This window comes from Parasteatoda tepidariorum, chromosome 5 (assembly GCF_982258835.1).
Source record: "Parasteatoda tepidariorum strain Cologne lab strain chromosome 5, Ptep-v5.0, whole genome shotgun sequence".
In the NCBI taxonomy this organism is placed as follows: domain Eukaryota; kingdom Metazoa; phylum Arthropoda; class Arachnida; order Araneae; family Theridiidae; genus Parasteatoda; species Parasteatoda tepidariorum.
In genome coordinates, this window is record NC_141759.1 from 58,278,345 (window position 1) to 58,298,591 (window position 20,247).

The 20,247-nt window shown below is 33.2% G+C and overlaps 1 protein-coding gene across 1 annotated transcript in view; it reads left to right on the forward strand.

The window, feature by feature from the left end:
- Window positions 1–12,523, forward strand: part of LOC107440698 (fatty-acid amide hydrolase 2-B-like) — a 38,867-nt gene extending 26,344 nt beyond the window's left edge. The window contains exons 3-8 of the mRNA XM_087164010.1: window positions 659–878; window positions 1,821–2,030; window positions 3,052–3,171; window positions 6,664–6,803; window positions 7,804–7,899; window positions 11,257–12,523. Of these exons, the coding sequence (XP_087020136.1) occupies window positions 659–878; window positions 1,821–2,030; window positions 3,052–3,171; window positions 6,664–6,803; window positions 7,804–7,899; window positions 11,257–11,856 (1,386 nt within the window). The 3' untranslated portion in view covers window positions 11,857–12,523. The remainder of the gene's footprint in view (window positions 1–658; window positions 879–1,820; window positions 2,031–3,051; window positions 3,172–6,663; window positions 6,804–7,803; window positions 7,900–11,256) is intronic.
- Window positions 12,524–20,247: the final 7,724 nt, after the last annotated feature.

Below are 20,247 nucleotides of genomic sequence, written 5' to 3' on the forward strand. Positions count from 1 at the left end.
AATCCAGCCGGCCGAAGACTCCCCGTGTAGTAAATGGTGACTGGTGCACGTTAAATCTATCGGGTCACAAAGCCATCCATGTTCCCACAATAAATCAACACTTCTTGGGGTACTGAATTGGAGATTGATCGTTCTCTGGTTCAGGTCAAAATTACGAGCTGCGGATGAATGAATGGGTTCGCCTTATAAACGGGTGTGATGTATGGGTGTAGTAAAAGTTGAATTCTTGGCCATATATGGCACCAATGGAAAACAGGAACAATTACACCCCCTCTGCCCTAATGGCCGATGACAACAACGACACTCGTGTGAGCAGATGTGAGTACAGCGAAATCCGTGTTAGTTGACCACTTGTGGAACAATTTGATGATCCATTTAGGTAAGCGGTCATTAACAAAAGAGAATTTGTTGTTGAGGTAAACTTAGGCAATCAACAGACAGAGGTTGTCAACTTAACAGACTTTATTGTATTAATGTTGTTTGATATGAAGTGAGCTTTTTGTAATGAGGGTCGAGTAAACACTATCGCAAGATTTTTACGGTTGATTTAATACTCAAAAAAAAAAATGTCATTAGACGTGTCCTATAACTAAATTTTTCTTCAATTTTTTCATCTCAAAATTTTATTTAATATCAAGTTTGCATTAATGTTTTCCAGGTAAAAAGTGAAACTATCGTCCAAGCGTACATCGACAGAATACAGGAAGTAGAACCGTATATAAATGCAACAACTTATCAACGATTCTCCGAGGCTATACAAGAAGCGAGGCTAGCCGACGAGTTAGTTGCTTCGGGTAAAATGAGTAGAAGTCAACTTTTACTAGAAAAGCCTCTTTTGGGAATCCCAATCAGCATCAAACAGCTCATTCAAATAGAAGGTAAGTTTTTATTTTTAAGATGCAACAAAATTAACTCTTAGTGGAGCCATAACGTAAATATTTACATAGTTCTCTTTCAACATTAAAAGAAACCTCTCTCCACACTATGGTAAATCTTGGTTTTGAAGTCATTTTATGCAACTGTATTGCCAATTAATAAAACTGTATTCAAGTCCTGAATTCTTCAGGATGGGGCTGAGTTCTTCAATACACAGGAACCGTAACTCGTAACATATTGGAGACAGTTGAACCTCTTTCCACACTATTTGATTTTGAAGCCAACTTATGCAATTGTATTGTCAATTAATAAAATCGTATTCAAGTCCTTAATTCTTCAGGATGGGGCTGAGTTCTTCAGTACACAGGAACCGCAACTCGTTACGGATTGGAGACAGTTGAACCTCTTTCCACACTATGGGTAAATCTTGGTTTTGAAGTCATTTTATGTAACTGTATTCAATCGTATTGCCAATTAATAAAACTGTATTCAAGTCCTTAATTCTTCAGGATGGGGCTGAGTTCTTCAATACACAGGAACCATAACTCGTTACGTATTAGAGACAACTGAACATCTCTCCTAGTAACGAAGATAGAGGCAAACACTTTCATCGAAGACGAAACATTAAAAGACTCCATCAACATTTTGTATGTACTGATTACGGAGATAGAGGCAGAAATTTTCATTTATAACGGAACAGATAATGGGCTCCATCAGCATTACTTTCAATAAAGTGTTTCAGTTTTAATGAAAATTGCAATTCGATTTCTAAGGTATACATTGCAAGCAATATACATTGATTCGTAAATTAGAAAGGAAATAAATTCTTCAGGTTAAAAATTCTTGTATAATTGAAAAGAAATTCTACTTTTATTTTACGGGCATGTTTAGGGATATTTTAAGTTATCCTAATTCGGGCTCTAATGACATAAACTGTATTACAGGATTACCTTTCCATGGAGCTAGTCTTGATTCAAAAGATGTTAAATCAACCGAAGACGCAGATGTAATAAAATATGTAAAGAAAGCTGGTGCAATTATATTAGTGACAACAAATACGCCCGAGAAAGGACTGAATTTGGAAACTTTCAATAAACTGAATGGTTGGACTAACAATCCTTATGACACAACAAGAAGCCCAAGCGGAAGCAGTGGTTGGTAAACAATTATTTTGTTTATTTAAAAAAAAAAAACGTTTTATTCATAATCAAAGATCAAAACAGCTATAATTATGTAACTAGATAACACGTTGACTGCCGCGTCACCCATATCCCGGTGACAGCAAAGTTTCTGATCTGACCGGGTCACCCGTATTCGGGTGACGCTTATTTAACTACTTGCGAAGAATATTCGTATGCATTTGAAAAGATATTTCACAGGAAATAACAAAACTATTGAAATGTTATTAAAGTAATACAAAATTAAAAAAATTATTGTGAGCCTCGTAAAAGCTTTCTTGTTCACTGAGAAATAAGTTTTAAATTTTTTTTCGAAATTTGAACGAATTAGGGTAAAGTTGTTGTTAATTTACGTCGCACTGGAGCTGCACAATGGGCTATTGGCGACGGTCTGGGAAACATCCCGGAGGATGATCCGAAGACATGCCATCACAATTTTGATCCTCTGCGGAAGGGATGGCACCCCCGCTTCGGTAGCCCAACGACTTGCACGCGAAGTCGAGCACTTAACGGTAGCACAGTTTAACGAGGACCAATACCGCACACCCTCGGTCCCTAAGCAGACTGATCCAAGTGGGTCACCCACCCGCGCACTGACCGCAGCCAGTGATGCTTGACTTCGGTAATCTGCTGGGAACCGTGTCTTAACGATCAGTCCACTGCGGGACGAATTAGGGTAAAGATTTTAAGTTATACTCCTTTTTACTCGGTAAAGATTCAAACTGATCGTGTAGAGTGGCGAGATGAGATACAACGAACACAAATAAAGGGACATAATAGCATGAAAACTATCGGAGCGAGATATTATTCTTGTGACTACCAGAGACTCGCATTATTAAAATATCGGTGGGAATACTTAACAATATACGGTTCATACAGTGGTACTCGTGGACTGAAGGCGATTTAACTGTAAGCGCGTGCAGCAAAATTGAACCTCAGATTAAATTTTAATCAGTGACTATGAATGAATTTTAATGACTGATTTTAATGAATACAGGTGGTGAGGCTGCTTTGATTGGTGCTGGTGCTTCCGTGATAGGTATAGGCAATGACTCAGCTGGAAGTTTACGAATGCCAGGTTTATTTTGTGGCATTTACAGTCACAAGCCTACTGTTGGTAAGTATGATACTGACACGGAGCATGATTCAGGTACATATTTTATCACGGATATTATAATAAAGCCCGCACTAGACACTGTACACGAAGTAAACATTGAATTTACAAATAAAAATTCTTCAACATCAGACCTATATAATATACACAAACGTCGTTTGCGGAAAATTTTTTACCATTACTAAAAAAAAATCTGCCTCTTCAAAAAAAGTTGGGTTTTTTTTTAATTTCCGAGGGAAAAAAGTTCATTTTTACGCATTTTTTCCCCTATACAAATGCAGTTTAAAATTACATTCACATGATTTAATAATCACTCATCTAGATTCCTATTTAAGTGATTTAAGATCGCTCATAGTGTTTCGCATTTTTAAGATATTATATCAAACATTGTGTTTCGTATTGACGCGATCTAAAAGCCAATATTATGATTCGTGTTCAAGTGACTTAAAAATTATACATCAGAATTCGTATTCACGTGATTTTAAAATGAAACATTATGATTTATATTCACGTGATTTTAAAATGAAACATTACGATTTATATTCACGTGATTTTAAAATGAAACATCGAGATTCGTATTCAAGCGATTTTAAAATGAAACATCGAGACTCGTATTCACGTGATTTTAAAATGAAACATCGAGATTCGTATTCAAGCGATTTTAAAATGAAACATCGAGACTCGTATTCACGTGATTTTAAAATGAAACATCGAGATTCGTATTCACGTGATTTTAAAATGAAATATCGAGATTTGTATTCAAGCGATTTTTTAAATTAAGCGTCGAGATTCTTATTCCCGTAATTTAAAAATCACACATTGAGATTCATATTTACACAATTTAAACAAATTACATCGATACTTTAATTAAAACGTTCATAACATCCTGCGAATAAATGCTTCCTACATACATCTTTTTTCTTGCTCAAACTTCAGGTTATTTTTTTTCAATTATTTAAAAATTGTTTTTGCACATAATACTTTTGAATTTCTATTTTCAGCTTTTTAACCCAACTCATCTCTGTGGTATGAATCAATGTAGAGTTATATAAAAACTAAAAATTCTCTTTAAAAAAAATTAGTGATTTTCAAATGAATTTTGACAATATAAGACGATGGCGAACGAGTTGAAACTAGTTACAATAGCTAGTCAATGCGTGCAGAAAATTTTTTAATTGAGATTTTATATTAGCAGAAAGTTATTAATTTTATCCACGCTCTGTCTTGCAATTGAAAAATCAACGTAAGCAACAAAAAATTCAAAATTGCGATTTTCATATATTTGGCATCGTTGTATGATGAGCTAAAAAAAACAAAAAAAAATTGTCTTCTCAGTTTTTAAAAATTCGATTGCAGCATTTGAAATAAAAGGAAAATAGTTGTCAAGCCACTTTTCTCGGAGTCAATTTTGAAGCACTCGCTGTATTTTCAATCGCACTGCAGTGTTCAACATATGTGATGCGGTGGACTAACTGCAGAACAAATGTAAAAAACCGTTTACCTACACTTTTAAAGAAATTTCAATGATGCAGTGTTTGGTATTTGCTAAGAAATTTCCATTTTAGTAGAAATGTTTTAGGCCAATGCCCAATTTTTTTCATGCGTATTGTCATCTGAAATATCTTCGTACTAAATGCAAATATATAATTTTATTTACAAAAAATTTGTATAAATTGTATTTCCTTACTATCCTTTCATCATAGAATCTTCCTATATGACTTGAAAATTATTTATTATCATACTTTTTACTTCCGCTTTATGTCTTAAAATATCGCTAACGAATAAAATTCAAAGAAAGAAATATGAAAACAAAAGCTAGAGCAATGTTTAAGACTAGAGCCGTCAATGATTTACAACGAAATGAGTTAATAAATGAATTAATCATTATGAATAAGCCCTTAAATTTGTTGAGTCACAATAATATACATGAATCAATAAGCAATCCCATAAACCATAAGGACTACCAGCATGATACTATAAGCGTTATGTTCAATTTTTGTTTCCTCTTTATTAGACTACTAATACTGATTAAGAGGAGCAATGGTGCAGTGTTAAGATCCTGAGATCTTATTTTGAAGTAATAGGGGTTTTATATTCGATGGCTATTTGAAGGCGATCCATCTTCAGATCGACAGGATTAGTTTAGTTGTATGTAAAAATATTCGGTGAGCAATGTTGATCATATTGCCACCATCTGCATTACCCATTACTTTTTACTTCCGCTTTATGTCTTAAAATATCGCTAACGAATAAAATTCAAAGAAAGAAATATGAAAACAAAAGCTAGAGCAATGTTTAAGACTAGAGCTGTCAATGATTTACAACGAAATGAGTTAATAAATGAATTAATCATTATGAATAAGCCCTTAAATTTGTTGAGTCACAATAATATACATGAATCAATAAGCAATCCCATAAACCATAAGGACTACCAGCATGATACTATAAGCGTTATGTTCAATTTTTGTTTCCTCTTTATTAGACTACTAATACTGATTAAGAGGAGCAATGGTGCAGTGTTAAGATCCTGAGATCTTATTGTGAAGTAATAGGGGTTTTATATTCGATGGCTATTTGAAGGCGATCCATCTTCAGATCGACAGGATTAGTTTAGTTGTATGTAAAAATATTCGGTGAGCAATGTTGATCATATTGCCACCATCTGCATTACCCATTACCTTTTGCATCTTAATCTACAACACCCATTACTTCTTGCACCTTAATCTACATTATCTCCTGAAATGTTATTCGAATTCTTTAATTTCAATAGGTATATTGTACGGCACCACGAAAAAATTCAAGATTTTAAAATCTTCCTTAACTCAAAACCTATATTTATTGATGCACAGCTCTTTCCTCTATATTGTAGAACACATACAATAAATTAAGCGCTTTTGAAAGTTTTTTTTAAAAAATAATCTAAATATTAGGAATAAGAATATGAATACAAGATAAAGTGAATATTTTTTTTTATATTGCATGTAGGTAGGTTCTTTATTTACGTCACGCTAGAGCTGCACAATATTAGCGATAGTCTGGGTAACATCCCTGAGGATGATCCGAATACAGGCTATTACAATTTTGTTTTTCTGCAGATGGGATGGTTAATCTGCTTTGACAGCCCGATGACCTACACACGAAGTCGAGCATTTTACGGTAGAACAGTTTAACGAGGACCGATACTGCGCACTCTCGGTCCTTACGCACGCAGATTAAAGTGATCACCCATCCGCTTACTGACACCGCAGCCAGTCATGATTGACTTCGGTGTTCCACTGGGAATCGTGCTTTTACAATCAGTCCACTGTGGGTTGAGTTGAATGTAAGGTTTAATGACACAAGGTCCACAGTCCACTGTGGGACTCATATTGTATGTCATGTTAGATTGTTGTTAAGTAATGAAAATTTTAAGTTGAAAAAATAAAATTGATATAAATAAATGCTGCCAGTTAAAAACAGTATTTTCAGGTCTAAACTGAACTGCATTTTTTTTAGGTTTGGTTTCCCCTCATGGACAATTTGCGTGCATTGAAAATGTCACAACAATTGGACCAATGTGTAGGTATGCGGAAGATCTAATGCTTCTACTGCAAGTATTATCAATGGATAAGAACAAAGCCATCAAAGATTGCGCCGTAAGTGTAAAATAGATTTTTAAAAAAATTATAGATTCTAATGAACAAAAAAGTACAGTGTTCTCTAATGTCCGCCCTTAAAGTATTTTTCCGGTATCCTAATAATAAAATATTAAAACTGCGCATTTGAGGTTGCAATGTGATAGATTAGTGGAAGAAAGACAAGAATAGTATTCGAATGGACTAATTATTATTGAGGTCAATAAGATCAAGGGAGAGATTAAAATAATCTAAAACTAGTTCAGTTGATGATTTAGTTTAAATGGCAGAAGACGTTGTGATAAATGTGTTTATTTCTTATATGACAAAATAAACTATTTTTTTGATGATTTTAATCTCTCTTTTGCTTTTTATAACACTCATGAATGGTCAAAGTTTGGTTAAGTTTTTTCTTTCGAACTTGTATATCAATTTGCTACCCCTTAGGTACGCAGTTTTTTATAGCTAATTCAGCTTTATTTTTATAGCTTTTTATAGCTCGAAAGTTAATCCAAGCAAATTCACTAAATTGTTAATTTTTTTTTCCACTTAACTCTTCAGTTCTTCTAAAGCATAATTAAAAATATCATTCAAACACGAAAACGTGAAAGTAAAGCTGATGTGAACATGTACCAAATTTTTTCTTCTTTAACTCACATACTTTAAATTAAATTTTAAAATACATACATATTTGAAGATTTAAATTTTCCGCTCTTGTTGGGGTAGATAGATATTTTATTTACGGAGCACAAGAGCTGCGCAATAGGTTATTGGTAACTGTCTGGGAAACGTTTCCGAGGATGATCCGAAGACATGCCATCACAATTTTGATCCTCTGCAGAGGTTAAAACATTGGATTTTATAATCATATGTTTACCATTAATTTTAAACCATTTTATATAGTTGCAAATGTTGAGGTATTGTGATGTGGTATTGTTATTATGTGTTATTGTATGGTAAATTTTGTGGTTATATTTGCATGTTTCTTTTCTTTTAGTTAACAACATTTTAAATATCGTAGGTTAAGTTTTCAAAGCTGAAAATTTATTACACATTGTCAATGTGTTCTAAGGCCAGCCCTTCACTGGATGGTGAGCTTAAAGAAGCTTTTCTAAAGGTAAAATAAAAACTTATAATTAGTAAATAGCATAAAAATACTCACACAGCTTTTTTTTCTAAATATTTTCGCATAAAAAAATTATTTTATTCTAAAGTACGAGCATGACACATGTGCACGATCCATGAAGACGTTGACAACCCAAATAAGTTCGAAAAGTTTATCTACCACAAAATTTTATTTGTTGCAAAGAAAGTACTGTGCCCTTATCTACATTATTTGCTTTGAGAAACATAATTTCAATTTACATACTATTTGATATTATGTCGAATTTAAAATAACTATTTTAAGCATGCATGCATGCACTGACATTTATTTAATAAAGAGAGATCACCACATATCAGTGACTTGCAAACTGAATTTTTTGCCTTATTTGCGATATAAAAATATGGAAGAAAAAAGGTTCCAAAAGTTTGCAATAAGCAAATTTAATTTAATAATTGAATCTTTTTGAATTCGGTTTCAAGCGCTTAGGATATACCTGTTTAATAATTTATAAAACAAACTTAAAACACAAGTTAAAAACTTATTACATTTACGATAACTATAACCAATATTAAAAACTGATTGTATAAAATTTTAAAAGAAATTTCTTACAAAAATGATCCAAAAATAGCAAAGCAATTCACATAGATTAGAGTCAGGAAAATCTCGTCTGTTATTTATATATTTACTTCGTTATTTATAATTTTAGAAAATCATGAAAAGTCAAAATTTGCTGGATAACAGAAATCAAACTCTTGGGGATTATATTTACAACGTAATGCATCATTTTTTAGTGCAAAATGCTTTTTAACAGATAAAATGGCAAGCCAGCAAGGATTTTATGAAATTCAAACTTACTTAAGACAACATAATTTAAAAAGAAAAATCTCACCTGCATTGATAACAGTCCTGTGTTGTTAGTCAAGATAAGCAATTCATAAATCCGATGAACTAGACAAATTCTGAACTTGGTAGTCCCTATAGATTTTTTTTCGTTGAGTTGACACAACCAAATCTATGTTCAAAAAATTACCTATTTTGTAATTTAGGAGATAAATACAAGCAACTAAAAGGTTAAGTAAAAAAATCAACAAAGCTTAAAACTCGTATTTATTTCGGTGTAGCAAGTCTCGAGTAATGCGTGCTGATGTTACTTTTTTAATTTTCTGCACAATATGATTGCGTTTAATAGTGCTTGTTCTTGCCCTTGTACGCAGCTTAAATATTACATAGTTAATCATGAACTAGAGGCGGTCACTATAGGAAATAAGTTTAGGTTTTTAAAAGTATGTTATATGTTTTTATTTAATAAAGATTGAAGTGTTAAAAAAAAACATTTTTTCATGGTTTAAGTCTTACAATTTGTCAAGGAAAGAAAAAAATAAAATTTAAAACATTTAAATATTTTTTTGGTTGATCACTATTTTGCTGTTGGCTGACAACGATGTTATTTAAAAGAACTTTTTAGACGGATTTAAAATCGAGTTCATAGCTACTACTTACACCACAACATTTCTTACAGAGAAAATTACTTAAAAGTTTAGTTATAGTTTAAGAAATGGGGTAAATACAGACATGCAGCTATTATGGAGCTTTGTATCACGCGACCATTTTTATAGTTAAAGTTAGAAACTGTTTTGTAAAAAAAAAATCATCCTGCATTTTTTCTTTTTTTAACACATAATAAAAATGTAAAAAGAAAAAAATTCAAATTATATAATTAATGTTTGACGAATTTTAGAAGACAAAACAAAATAATAGAAAAATTGAATTTCGGCAAAATTTCTATTCACGAACGGTTGCAAAAAAAGAAAGAAAAGAAAAACTTTTACGCGTATTAAAAGAAAAAAGAGGACGAAAAGGGCTTGTTTTAATTTATTATTAATATAATTTATAAACGTGTGTGTCGTTGACCAAAGCAAATTTTTGTCACACCTCCCATTTATTTCACAACTCTTCTGAAAATTTTTCGTAAAAATATTCAATGTCTTCTGATTTTGGATCAGATGATTATTTTTTATTTATTTATTCATATTGCCGACTGGCCTGTGTAGCGGTCAGGAAACTGGCCTTGCATGAGAAAGGTTCTGGGTTTTAATCCCGCTCAAGGCATGGATGTTCTTTCATTCTCTGTACTATCTGTCCTTACTGTGGTAGCAACTTTGGCTTACTTAATATGGTGCCCTGGAAAAAAGGCCAACAAATTTGCCCTTTCGATGCCAGTATAACGTAGGCCATTCCCCAGGCGGGCTTAGGAAAAAAATTCATATTATTTTTTTCAAATCTAAATTTTAGAATTGGGGATATTTAAGTTTTTAACAATTTTTTCTTAAAAATATTAAACTGCCTTGTGGACTACCGGGGGTACCCATAACTCCATTGAGGAAGTTGTACTTTAGAGTTCAGATGCGTAAAATATCTCAAGTACTATACATATCGACTAATTTTTATGTAAACTACATTTTTATCCATGGTACCGGCTATATTAAGTTATGAGTAAGCAATAATCTAGAAAAATTCAAATGAAGTTAATAAAAATTAATTAGTTCCTCTTCAGTTGTTCCCGGTAATATCAGAACCGAAACGCCTCTTGTAATCATCCAGCACACCACGATTCGGCATTTTTAGTTTTAGACTTTTGGAAGAATGATAAAAAACTCACTTTCATCGAATCAATGATAAATCACAAAAATAAAAGTACTAGCTCAATATTTTTTCAAAGATTCGAAAAACGTAGGTGTCAACATTTGATATTTTAACATTGGTTGTCAATACATTAAACATATTTAATATCTAAATTGAGCCGACCGGCCTTAGGGGTAAGGGAATTGCCTTTGCATCAGAAAAGTTCTGGGTTCGAGTCCCGGGCAAGGCAGGGATGTTCTTTCCTTCTCTGTACTATCTGTCCTTACTATGGGAGCAACGTTGGCCCAACTAGTATGGTGCCCCTGAAAGAGTGGCCAACAAATCTGCCCTTCAGATGCCTGTATGACGTAAGTCACTCTGCAGGTGGGCATTGGGAAAAAATCTAAATTGATCATATTAAACAGGTTTAACACCTTCATTTTCTTTGTCGTATGCCTGTTTAGGCAGTGGGGGCGCAATTGTTCCTGTTTTTCAGTGGCGCCATCTATGGCCAGGAATTCGACTTCTGCCACGCCATTCACACAACCACAACCCGTTTATAGGGCGGGTCACATTCACACACAAATGAGAAAGGACATAGAACACACAGAGAGAGAAAGAAACATCCATGCCTTGCCCGGGATTCGAACCCAGGACCTTTCTGATGCAAGGACAGTTCCCTGCCCCCTACACAGGCCGGTCGGCAACATCTTCATTAAAAATCTTCTATTACATTTTCTTTTAAAGGTGCTATCTCACTTTGAGAGAACCTATGGAATCAAGTCCAAAGAAGTATCCATGCCTTTACTGAAGAAAAGCGAAGAAATCTATAAACACAATCTTATCCATGCTTCAGGAAACACGGAAGAGATCATAAAGGTTATGAGGTGCCCACCCAATCTTAACCCAACCAAAGAACTCATAAAATACCTCTGCGGTGTTTCAAAGTATACCATCGTGATACCATTCATGTTAAAACTTTTGAAATTACCTTTGTGGTACAGGGAGAGTGACGTTCCATACTACAAACATCTCTTGCAAGATCTGCAACAAGAGTTTGACGAACATCTCGACGATAACTCAGTGTTTTTGTGTCCTACTCTGCCAGTAACAGCATTACATCATGTTGAAACTCAATGCTTAAGTTTCAGTCTAAGTTATGTAGGATTATGGAACTTGCTTGGTTTGCCAGCAACGCATTGCCCACTAGGCTTAAATAAGAATGGTTTACCTTTGGGTTTACAGGTAGTTAGTAGTAAAAATAACGATGCTTTAAATTTCTTAATTGCTGAAGAACTTGAGAGGGTATTTGGTGGTTGGGTTTCACCAGGTGAAATTTTGCAGTAAGTGCTAAATGAAATTTTAAAGTTCCTAATTTTGCCTTTTGATTCTTACGTTCAATTAATATCAATATAATCGAATTCATTTATAACGAGTACTTGGATACTGAAACAATTTACAAAAATTACTGAAAAAATTATAATTAAAATCAAAAGTATTGGAAAAAAGCTATAATACATATAAATAAACTGCAGAATGTTACTTTAACAGATTAAAATAATTTTTGGATATTTTTTTATTGAATCTTGGCAATTGTTCAACACATAAGACGTATATGGAACTAAGTACATTATCATTAACTACGATTTTACCGAGCAATAAAAAAAATCAACGTAAGCGAATCTAAACTATAAGCTACACAAACAAATAATGTATAGCAAAATGTATAAGCAAAAACAATTTTTTTCAGAAATAAATTTCATTGTATCAGTTTTCAGAAATTCTGTTTTAGCGTTTAAAGCATTAGCAATGGATAATAATTGTCCCGCCAGTCTTCTCAAAATCAATCGTGAAGCACTGAAGTTTTTTCAATTGCATGGCAATATTTATTCGAGAAAAGAAGGAAAGTATACGTTTCAGGGAAAAGTTAGTTTTTGTTGAAAAGAAGACAGATGAGATTTATTTGCTTTTTTTGATTTCTTGTTCCGAACAAATAAACATTTTTGTTCCTTTATTTATTGTTTTTAGAATTGTTAAATTAGTGTACGAAAACTATCGCACATTTGTTGAAAACAACAAAACTTTATAAATCTTGGTAAAAAAATAATGCGTAGTATTTATTACTTAACCGTAATCTTGATTACGAAATCGTTATCTATACATCTATACATAATAATAAAAGCGGCTATGTGTGTGTGTGTCTGTAATCACAATATATCGCCCCAGAAGCCTCGCCCGGGCACGAAACTCGGCCCATAATTGTGTTTTGACATAATGAAGAAGTATTTTTTTTCTTTTTCAAAAATTTTGATTAGTTATTTAGTTATCAGTCATTTTGTAAGTCTATGCTTTTCGTCTGCTTTTTCGTCTTCAAAGAGCCATATTCAAAAAACTATTAAAAAATGCATATACTTTTCCCCACTCTTATAAATGTATGCTAATGCGAACCTCACAATTGAAATATTAATTTTCGACAACTTAAACCAATAATATACGAAGGAATTAATAATTTAATTGTAAAGTTCGCATTAGTTTACATTTATTAAAGTGGAGAAAAGTTTAACTTTTGTATTAAAAATGTGGCAACATATTCGATACGTAAATAGAACGCTTCGCTTTGATATATTTGTCGCTGTTCATAATTGTTATAATAAGTTTTTCTTCTTCTTTCCACGCTCTATTTTTTTTCTTAAACGAAGACGATAATTTTTATAGCGATATTGTAGTACTTTGTACAACTAAAAATTCTTTTCACACTTTTCACTTTATTTTCTTTATATATACAGAGAACAGTCGGCAAATAATTCGATTAGGCTGAAAAACATTTCGCTAAAAAGGAACGAATTCCAAAAGAAAAAATAAACAACTTAAAGAATAAAAATGCTGATACCAGCCAATTTTTTGAAAGTTAACTTAGAAATAACAAACCAAACGATGTTAAATAACAAACCAAACGATGCTAACAAAATGACGTAGAAAGCGCAACTAGATCAAAATTATACAAGCACAACTAGATCAAATTATAATACCTGAGTGCTTGACGTAACAGATATAGAAATAGAATTTGATACCATAAAAAATTATATAGAAATAGAAATTGATACCATAAAAAATTTATTCGTTTTCGTGTTCTTTTCATGTATTTAGCATTTTAGTTTTTTTTTCTTAAGCGTTGTAGCTATATAATTTCAAACATCCTCAAGAGCTATAACACATCTGCAGCAGTACTGGATATGAAGACAAAATTGCTGGACAGGAACACTTTAATTGTCCACTAATCTTCAGATTTCCTGCTATGTTTTGAAAAACTTCTTTTTGTGAAAACCTTCAGCTTGGCGGACAGCTGGCCGCCTTAGGCGGCTAGTTATAAATAAACCGTAAATTACAGTTAGCACCTATTCCAACTCGATGTTTTCCCATCGAACCTGTTTTTTCCTTGTATGTGCAATACCTCCAAAAAGAGAGAAGGTCTCAGCACGGGTTACCATAAACAAGAAATTTGATCCACTCCAAACATATTACCCTCTTTCGTATTTCCCCCACTGCTTAGCTTAATAGCTCAAACATAGTGACTTATTTGCTTCCACTTCTACTACACTGAAGAGCCAAAAAAAAACTGGTATACCTGCCTAATATCGTGTAGGGCCCCCGCGAGCACTCAGAAGTGCCGCAACACTACGTGGCATGGATTAGATCAATGTGTGAAGTAGTGCTGGAGATAATTGACACCATAAATCCTGCAGAGCTGTCCATAAATCAGTGGGAGAAAGAGTGGATGGGGATATCTTCTGAACATCACGTTGCAAGGCATCCCAAATATCCCAGCGATGTCGATTTGATGTCTTACCAGATTTCCGATACTCACGGTATACTCGTGAAATGGTCGTACGTGAAAATCCAAATTTCATTGCTATCTCGGAGATGCTATGTCCCATCTCCCGTGCGCCGACTATAACACCACGTTCAAACTCACTTAAATCTATATAACTTGGCATTGTAGCAGCAGTAACCGATCTAAGAACTGTGCTAGACACTCGTTGTCTTATATACGCGTTGCCGATAGCTTTGATTGGCTCCATACCCCTTTATTTGCATACTCAACTCATGCCTGTACCAGTTTTTTTGGCTCTTCAGTGTATATTGATCAGTGCTGATTCCTTCTCTCTTCTAAGAGGTGTTAGTCTGTGTCATATTCTGCGTCTTACAAGCATTTGCTTTTGAGCATGCACAGAGCAACAAAAGATACTGATTTATTCAGTGATTTGTGTAGAGACAATGTTAATTCTTGGCAAGTCAACAAAAAACTTCACATAGTTTTTTTAATGTATGTCTACTTAATATTTTTTTTTAACAAATTGAATGAAAGGGGTGTTTTGAAACTCATTCAAAGAGAACAAAATTTAAACGAACAATCGAATTCTTTTTTTTTCTTTCTAAAAAATTCAATTCAGAATTTTCAAGAAGCTAAAGAAAAGTTCCTCGTTGAAACTTGGATAGGTTAGTAACATCAGGGTTTTATGTAGTTCTTTTAACATCAATCTTCAGGTTGTTATGAGTGCACATATGCATGCTGTGAAAATCATAGGCGTGGTCTATGGGCTCATATGTGCACCCATCGGTGTAAACTATAGGCACAAATGCAAAACCATTTTAAAACTTAACTATTGATGAATAAAGAATAACCATTTTATTTTGTAATCAGCGTTGATCCCCCGACCGAATTCTGAGTTTACGACTATCAATGTTTAACTCCGTAACCTTGCAATTTTTGACCCAACCAAAAAAACAAGGAAACGCCTGAATCAAGCATTGGGGCAAACTAGTCTTCGTAGAGGACATTTCAATGGAACTAACCCGCATTTGCGTTACATGGTATAGGAAAATCACGAAAACCTCCCAAGATTAGCCCGATTGCACGGGGATTCGGTCCCATGATCCGTCCACCACTGTGGGTATTTTAAGTCAGCACCACAGTTAGTGAGAGCTAGAAGCAGAATTCGTATTAACTATCCGTAGCTGGTATTAGAACATCCACCTCATTTGGAAGGGGGAGCTCTATCCCCATAGCCAACCATGTATATTTTATTTTAAATTCGCTGTTGAACAGTCAATCCAATTTTGAGATTACGACTAACCGACTTGTAATTTTGAACCCAAGGGAACTTCTGGATCAAATATCGGGAGAAATTTGCCTTCGTGGCGGACTTTTTGATGGAACTAACTCGCATTTGCGTTACATGAAGAGGAAAGCTACGAAAACCTCCCACGGTTAGCCTGAAGACAAGGGGAATCTAACCAATTATCCCTCTATCTTCGATGATATTTTACGTCAGTACGGTAGACGGTACGAGCCGCGTGCAGAATTTGTATCGACAAGCCACCCCTGGGATTCGAATCCGGATCACCCATTTGGAGGCGAACACTCTATCCTGTGAGGCACCACGATTCAACCATGTATATTGAAAATACAAAATGTTTGAATCAATTTTGGAATGTATACTACTATAATTTCTTTTGAATTCCGCACTCGATTCGCATCGACCACAGCGCTGACGTAAATAATCCTGAGTGGTGGACGGATCACGGGTTAGAGTACCCTTGCCGTTAGGCTAACCATGGGAGGTTTTCCTGTCCATGTAACGCAAATGCGGGTTAGTTCCATTGAAAAGTCCTCCCGAAGACAAAATTTCTCCCAATTCTTGATCAAGGAGTCTTCTGGATTCGGTTCAAAATTATAAGGCTACGGAGTTGAGCATTGGTTGTCGTAAGCCCCAAACTGGGACGGATGTTCAGTGACGGTTATAAAATAAAATATAATTTCTTAATCCGCCACTAACACAATCAATATTGCACGAAAAAGTATTCAGTTTACAGCAGTTAGTTGTCAAAGGGTTAAGCCCAGCATTCATCAAACATTTCTATGTTAAATCCGAGATAATATCGTGATATTAGGGCTCGCGCAAAACTACTAGTTTGATTGTTTTAAAATTTTAAGAGGACCTAATAATAATGAATACATAAAATTATTTTGAGTATAACAGTACTCAATAGAGCACAAACAATAATAAGTTAATGCACGATCAAGATTTTTTTTTCAAAATGAAAATATTTTGAAAATCTAGCTCAGAGAATGGAGGTAAACTTGACTAATAACTTTAACTTGGATAAACTTGACTTGGCTCTGATAATCAAGACCAGTATTGAGCATAGCTGCGGAGTCGGAGTAGAAAAAAACTTGGGAGTCGGGAAGATTTGCTCTAATCTGATTCCAGTTAATTAAAAACATGATAAAAGAATCCCTCCAGAACGACAGTGGGCTCTGTAGATTATTACAGCATATGCAGACAATTTTTTATCTCAGTTTTCTTTTTCAAAAATAAGCAAATAAATACGCTAAAAATTACTGAGACTCAACTTGTTTCCAATAAGAATTATAAACCTGAGACGACGAAGCATCGTAAAAAGACCACCACCCACCGAAAAAATATGTAATTTTATTACAGTTTTAATGTACAGGTTTTTTTCCTTCATTTTCTTGAGAGTGATTAATTCAAAATAAATTTGAATAAGAGTTAATGTGTAATTTTAAAGGACCTCATATGTGCGAAATTTGTAGAATGTGTGTAAGATTAAGTTGGAATTTTTACAGTAGTAATCGTTATCTGACTGCATCAAATTAAATAGAATTTATGGAAATAGTGCTTGTAAATAGATACCGTAAATTCTGCCACCAGGTTTAAAAGTTAGGTCCTGTAGGTATAAGTAAAAAAAAAAAATCTTTCATCTTCATAAAACTACTAAGACAAAAATACTCATAATTATGCGGAAAAAAAACATTTCATGAATAAATTTTCTAACAATTATGACTTGTCACAAATTAATTTATTACACTTGTATGCGTTGCGAACCTATGTATGTTTGAACAATTAGAAAAAATCACAGAAAAATGTTGAAAAATCGAGATTTTAAGCTATTGTAAAAGGCAAAACGTGATTATTAAGTAATTATAATAAAAACAATGGGAACCACAATCAATCATCATCTTGAACCCCCCCCCCAAAAAAAAACGATAGAAAAAGTAATAACACTGTAAACTGGAGAGGCCATCCTACCCTTCATTTTAATTTCTTTTACAAAATAAAATGCGATTTTTCTGTGTAAATATTTTACTAAGAATGTCAGAAGTTTTAAATTATGCGACATAGTTTTCTATTGAAAATTAAGCATAATGCGTTTTAATTTGTAAAGTTAGAACATTTGGTTGCACAAATACTTAAAATGATATTGGTGTGCCAATACTTTTTTTGCCGACTGTATTTTGGGTTATTCTCATAAAAACTGTCCATATATGTTAAGTTTATGAAGATAAACTCAGTGAATTATAATTTCCAATTACATAGTAATTGAAGTTTAAGTAAAGAAAAACATTTTTTATGCAATACACCTTTGTCTTTTGAGCTGTTAAAGGATCTAAAATCATTCCCTAACCCCTTACTTTAGCACCATTTCCTTTCCTTTTTTTTAAATATTAGTGAGGAAACGACAAATTAATTGTAATATTTAAAAATAGTAGTTAGGCTTAACTGATTTTCGAAATCAATTACGTACAAGATAACAATTATGTACAAAAAAATAATTTATAATGATTCACTTCTGGGATGAAATTTTATATTCATCTCCGTAAAAAAAAAGAATAATAAATTGAAAGAATAATACTTGATTTGATGTGCAAATTTCAGAGAGTCCCATAAACGTTTTGATTTACTTCTTAAAATGTTTGTTTAGCTTTTTTGCAATCACTTATTTCAATCTTGAATTTATGTTTCTATAACGTATTTGTGTAACAGTGAAATTTTCTAAAACAATCCTAATGCAATCATTCTTTTATCCTACATTTTGTAATGTTTTTCTATAATAAAAATATTTTTTTACTACGTTTTAATTTACATATTATTTTTCATTTTGTTCTGTTTAATTTAAAGTAGTTTCTAACAGTGGCAAAGCCATGATTCAATTTTTGTTTGGAAGGGGGGCCTAAGGGATTTTAACTAAGATGAAGGCCTAAAAAAATAAGCAACATACAATTTAAACGTTGAAAATTCATTAAAACATTTTTTAACGAGGACACAATTTATGATTTTGAGGTAATAGTTTAATTGCAGTCATAATTTAATTTAATTGATAAAACTTAATTTGGAAACTAAAGCAAAATTTTAATAAAATTCTTCTGTTAGATACAGCCGTTCTGTTAAGATCCTTCGGGAGAGAAATACATCTTTATGATAACAATGCAATTGACTATAAGAAAGAGTTTCGGTTAGATGAAAAAAAAAATTTGTTTACAAAATAGAGAGGAGAAAAAATTCGCATATTTTCAACTGTGAATTCAGACCTCAAAAAGTATGCCATTTTTGTCGTATGCCATTAACCCCTTAACGATCGGTTAAATTTCAAGAAAACGGTCATAAAAGTGCCTATTTTTTATCACATATACACGTATTTGATTAGTGCTGACATCTAGTTTAAAATAAACTAACTATCTACAATTACCTTTGAAATATCCTGCTACTGCCATCTGGTGTGCAAAATGAGAAATAAAATGTTTTCCAGACAAAAGAAATGAATTAGTTTTACTCTTATGGCTGCGTTACTACTGAACACTCCAGCCCAGAAATATCACGGGAGCGAGAAATAGAGGGCGGAACCTCACCCCGTCATTTTCACGGGAGCGAGAAGGAAGGGGTTAAGGTAAAGGGGCTGCGCTTCTAGTGATTTTCCAGTTTCGAAATCTACGACCAGTAATTTGACTTCGGCCACCTACATACGTCACAACCCATTTATAGGGCGGGACCTATGGAAACATAAAGGACTTTGGGACCCGACTGATTTAACGCGCACCAGTCACCATTTACTACACGGGGAGTCTTCAGCCGGCTGGACTTGAACTTATAATCTCTTTGACATGGACTAGACGCCCTACCAACCAGGCTATCAAAGCACAAGTACGTCGCTGGTTGATTGAAAATACCCAGATATAATATTTGATGATTAAATGAGTTAAAAACTCTTCACAAGAAAAAAAAGGCACAAAAAACTACTCCAGGAAGACAACAAATTTCACTTAAAATTTAATAATATAAAAGCATTTGCATTATATTGAACAACTGCTTTTCAAACAAACAAAAAACTTATCAAGAAATTTATCCATTCGCATCAAAAAAAAAAAAATCTTAAAACGGAAAGAAAAATATTTTTTTTCTTCCAATTTTAACACAATGGAACTCTTTTAAATATTCCATAAAAATATTTTGGATAAAATATATACAGGATGTTAAGTAAAACAATAAAACAAATAGATATTTTTAAAACCCTTGTCAAAAATGATGTAAAAATCATCCAAACATTAATGGTCGCAAATTAATATTTAAGCAAAGAAGAGAAGCAAAACTGTATCAAAATTTATCGGATTTATCACTACTGAGGAACGTGGTATTAAAAACAGATCCTGCGTGATTTGCCCGAAGTAATAGAGAAGAGTTGACAGGCGATAATTAAAAACCCCTTCATGTTGCATCCAGCAATCAAAATGGTTTTGATATTTCCGATACCACTTAAATACTAACTCGTGACCTTCAAAGTGTATTTTTTTTTACTTCACTTTTGTCAAAGATTCTAGAAATATGTTAAGGGCTGTGATTACAGAATCCCATATTTTTTAAAAATTAGATATACAACAGA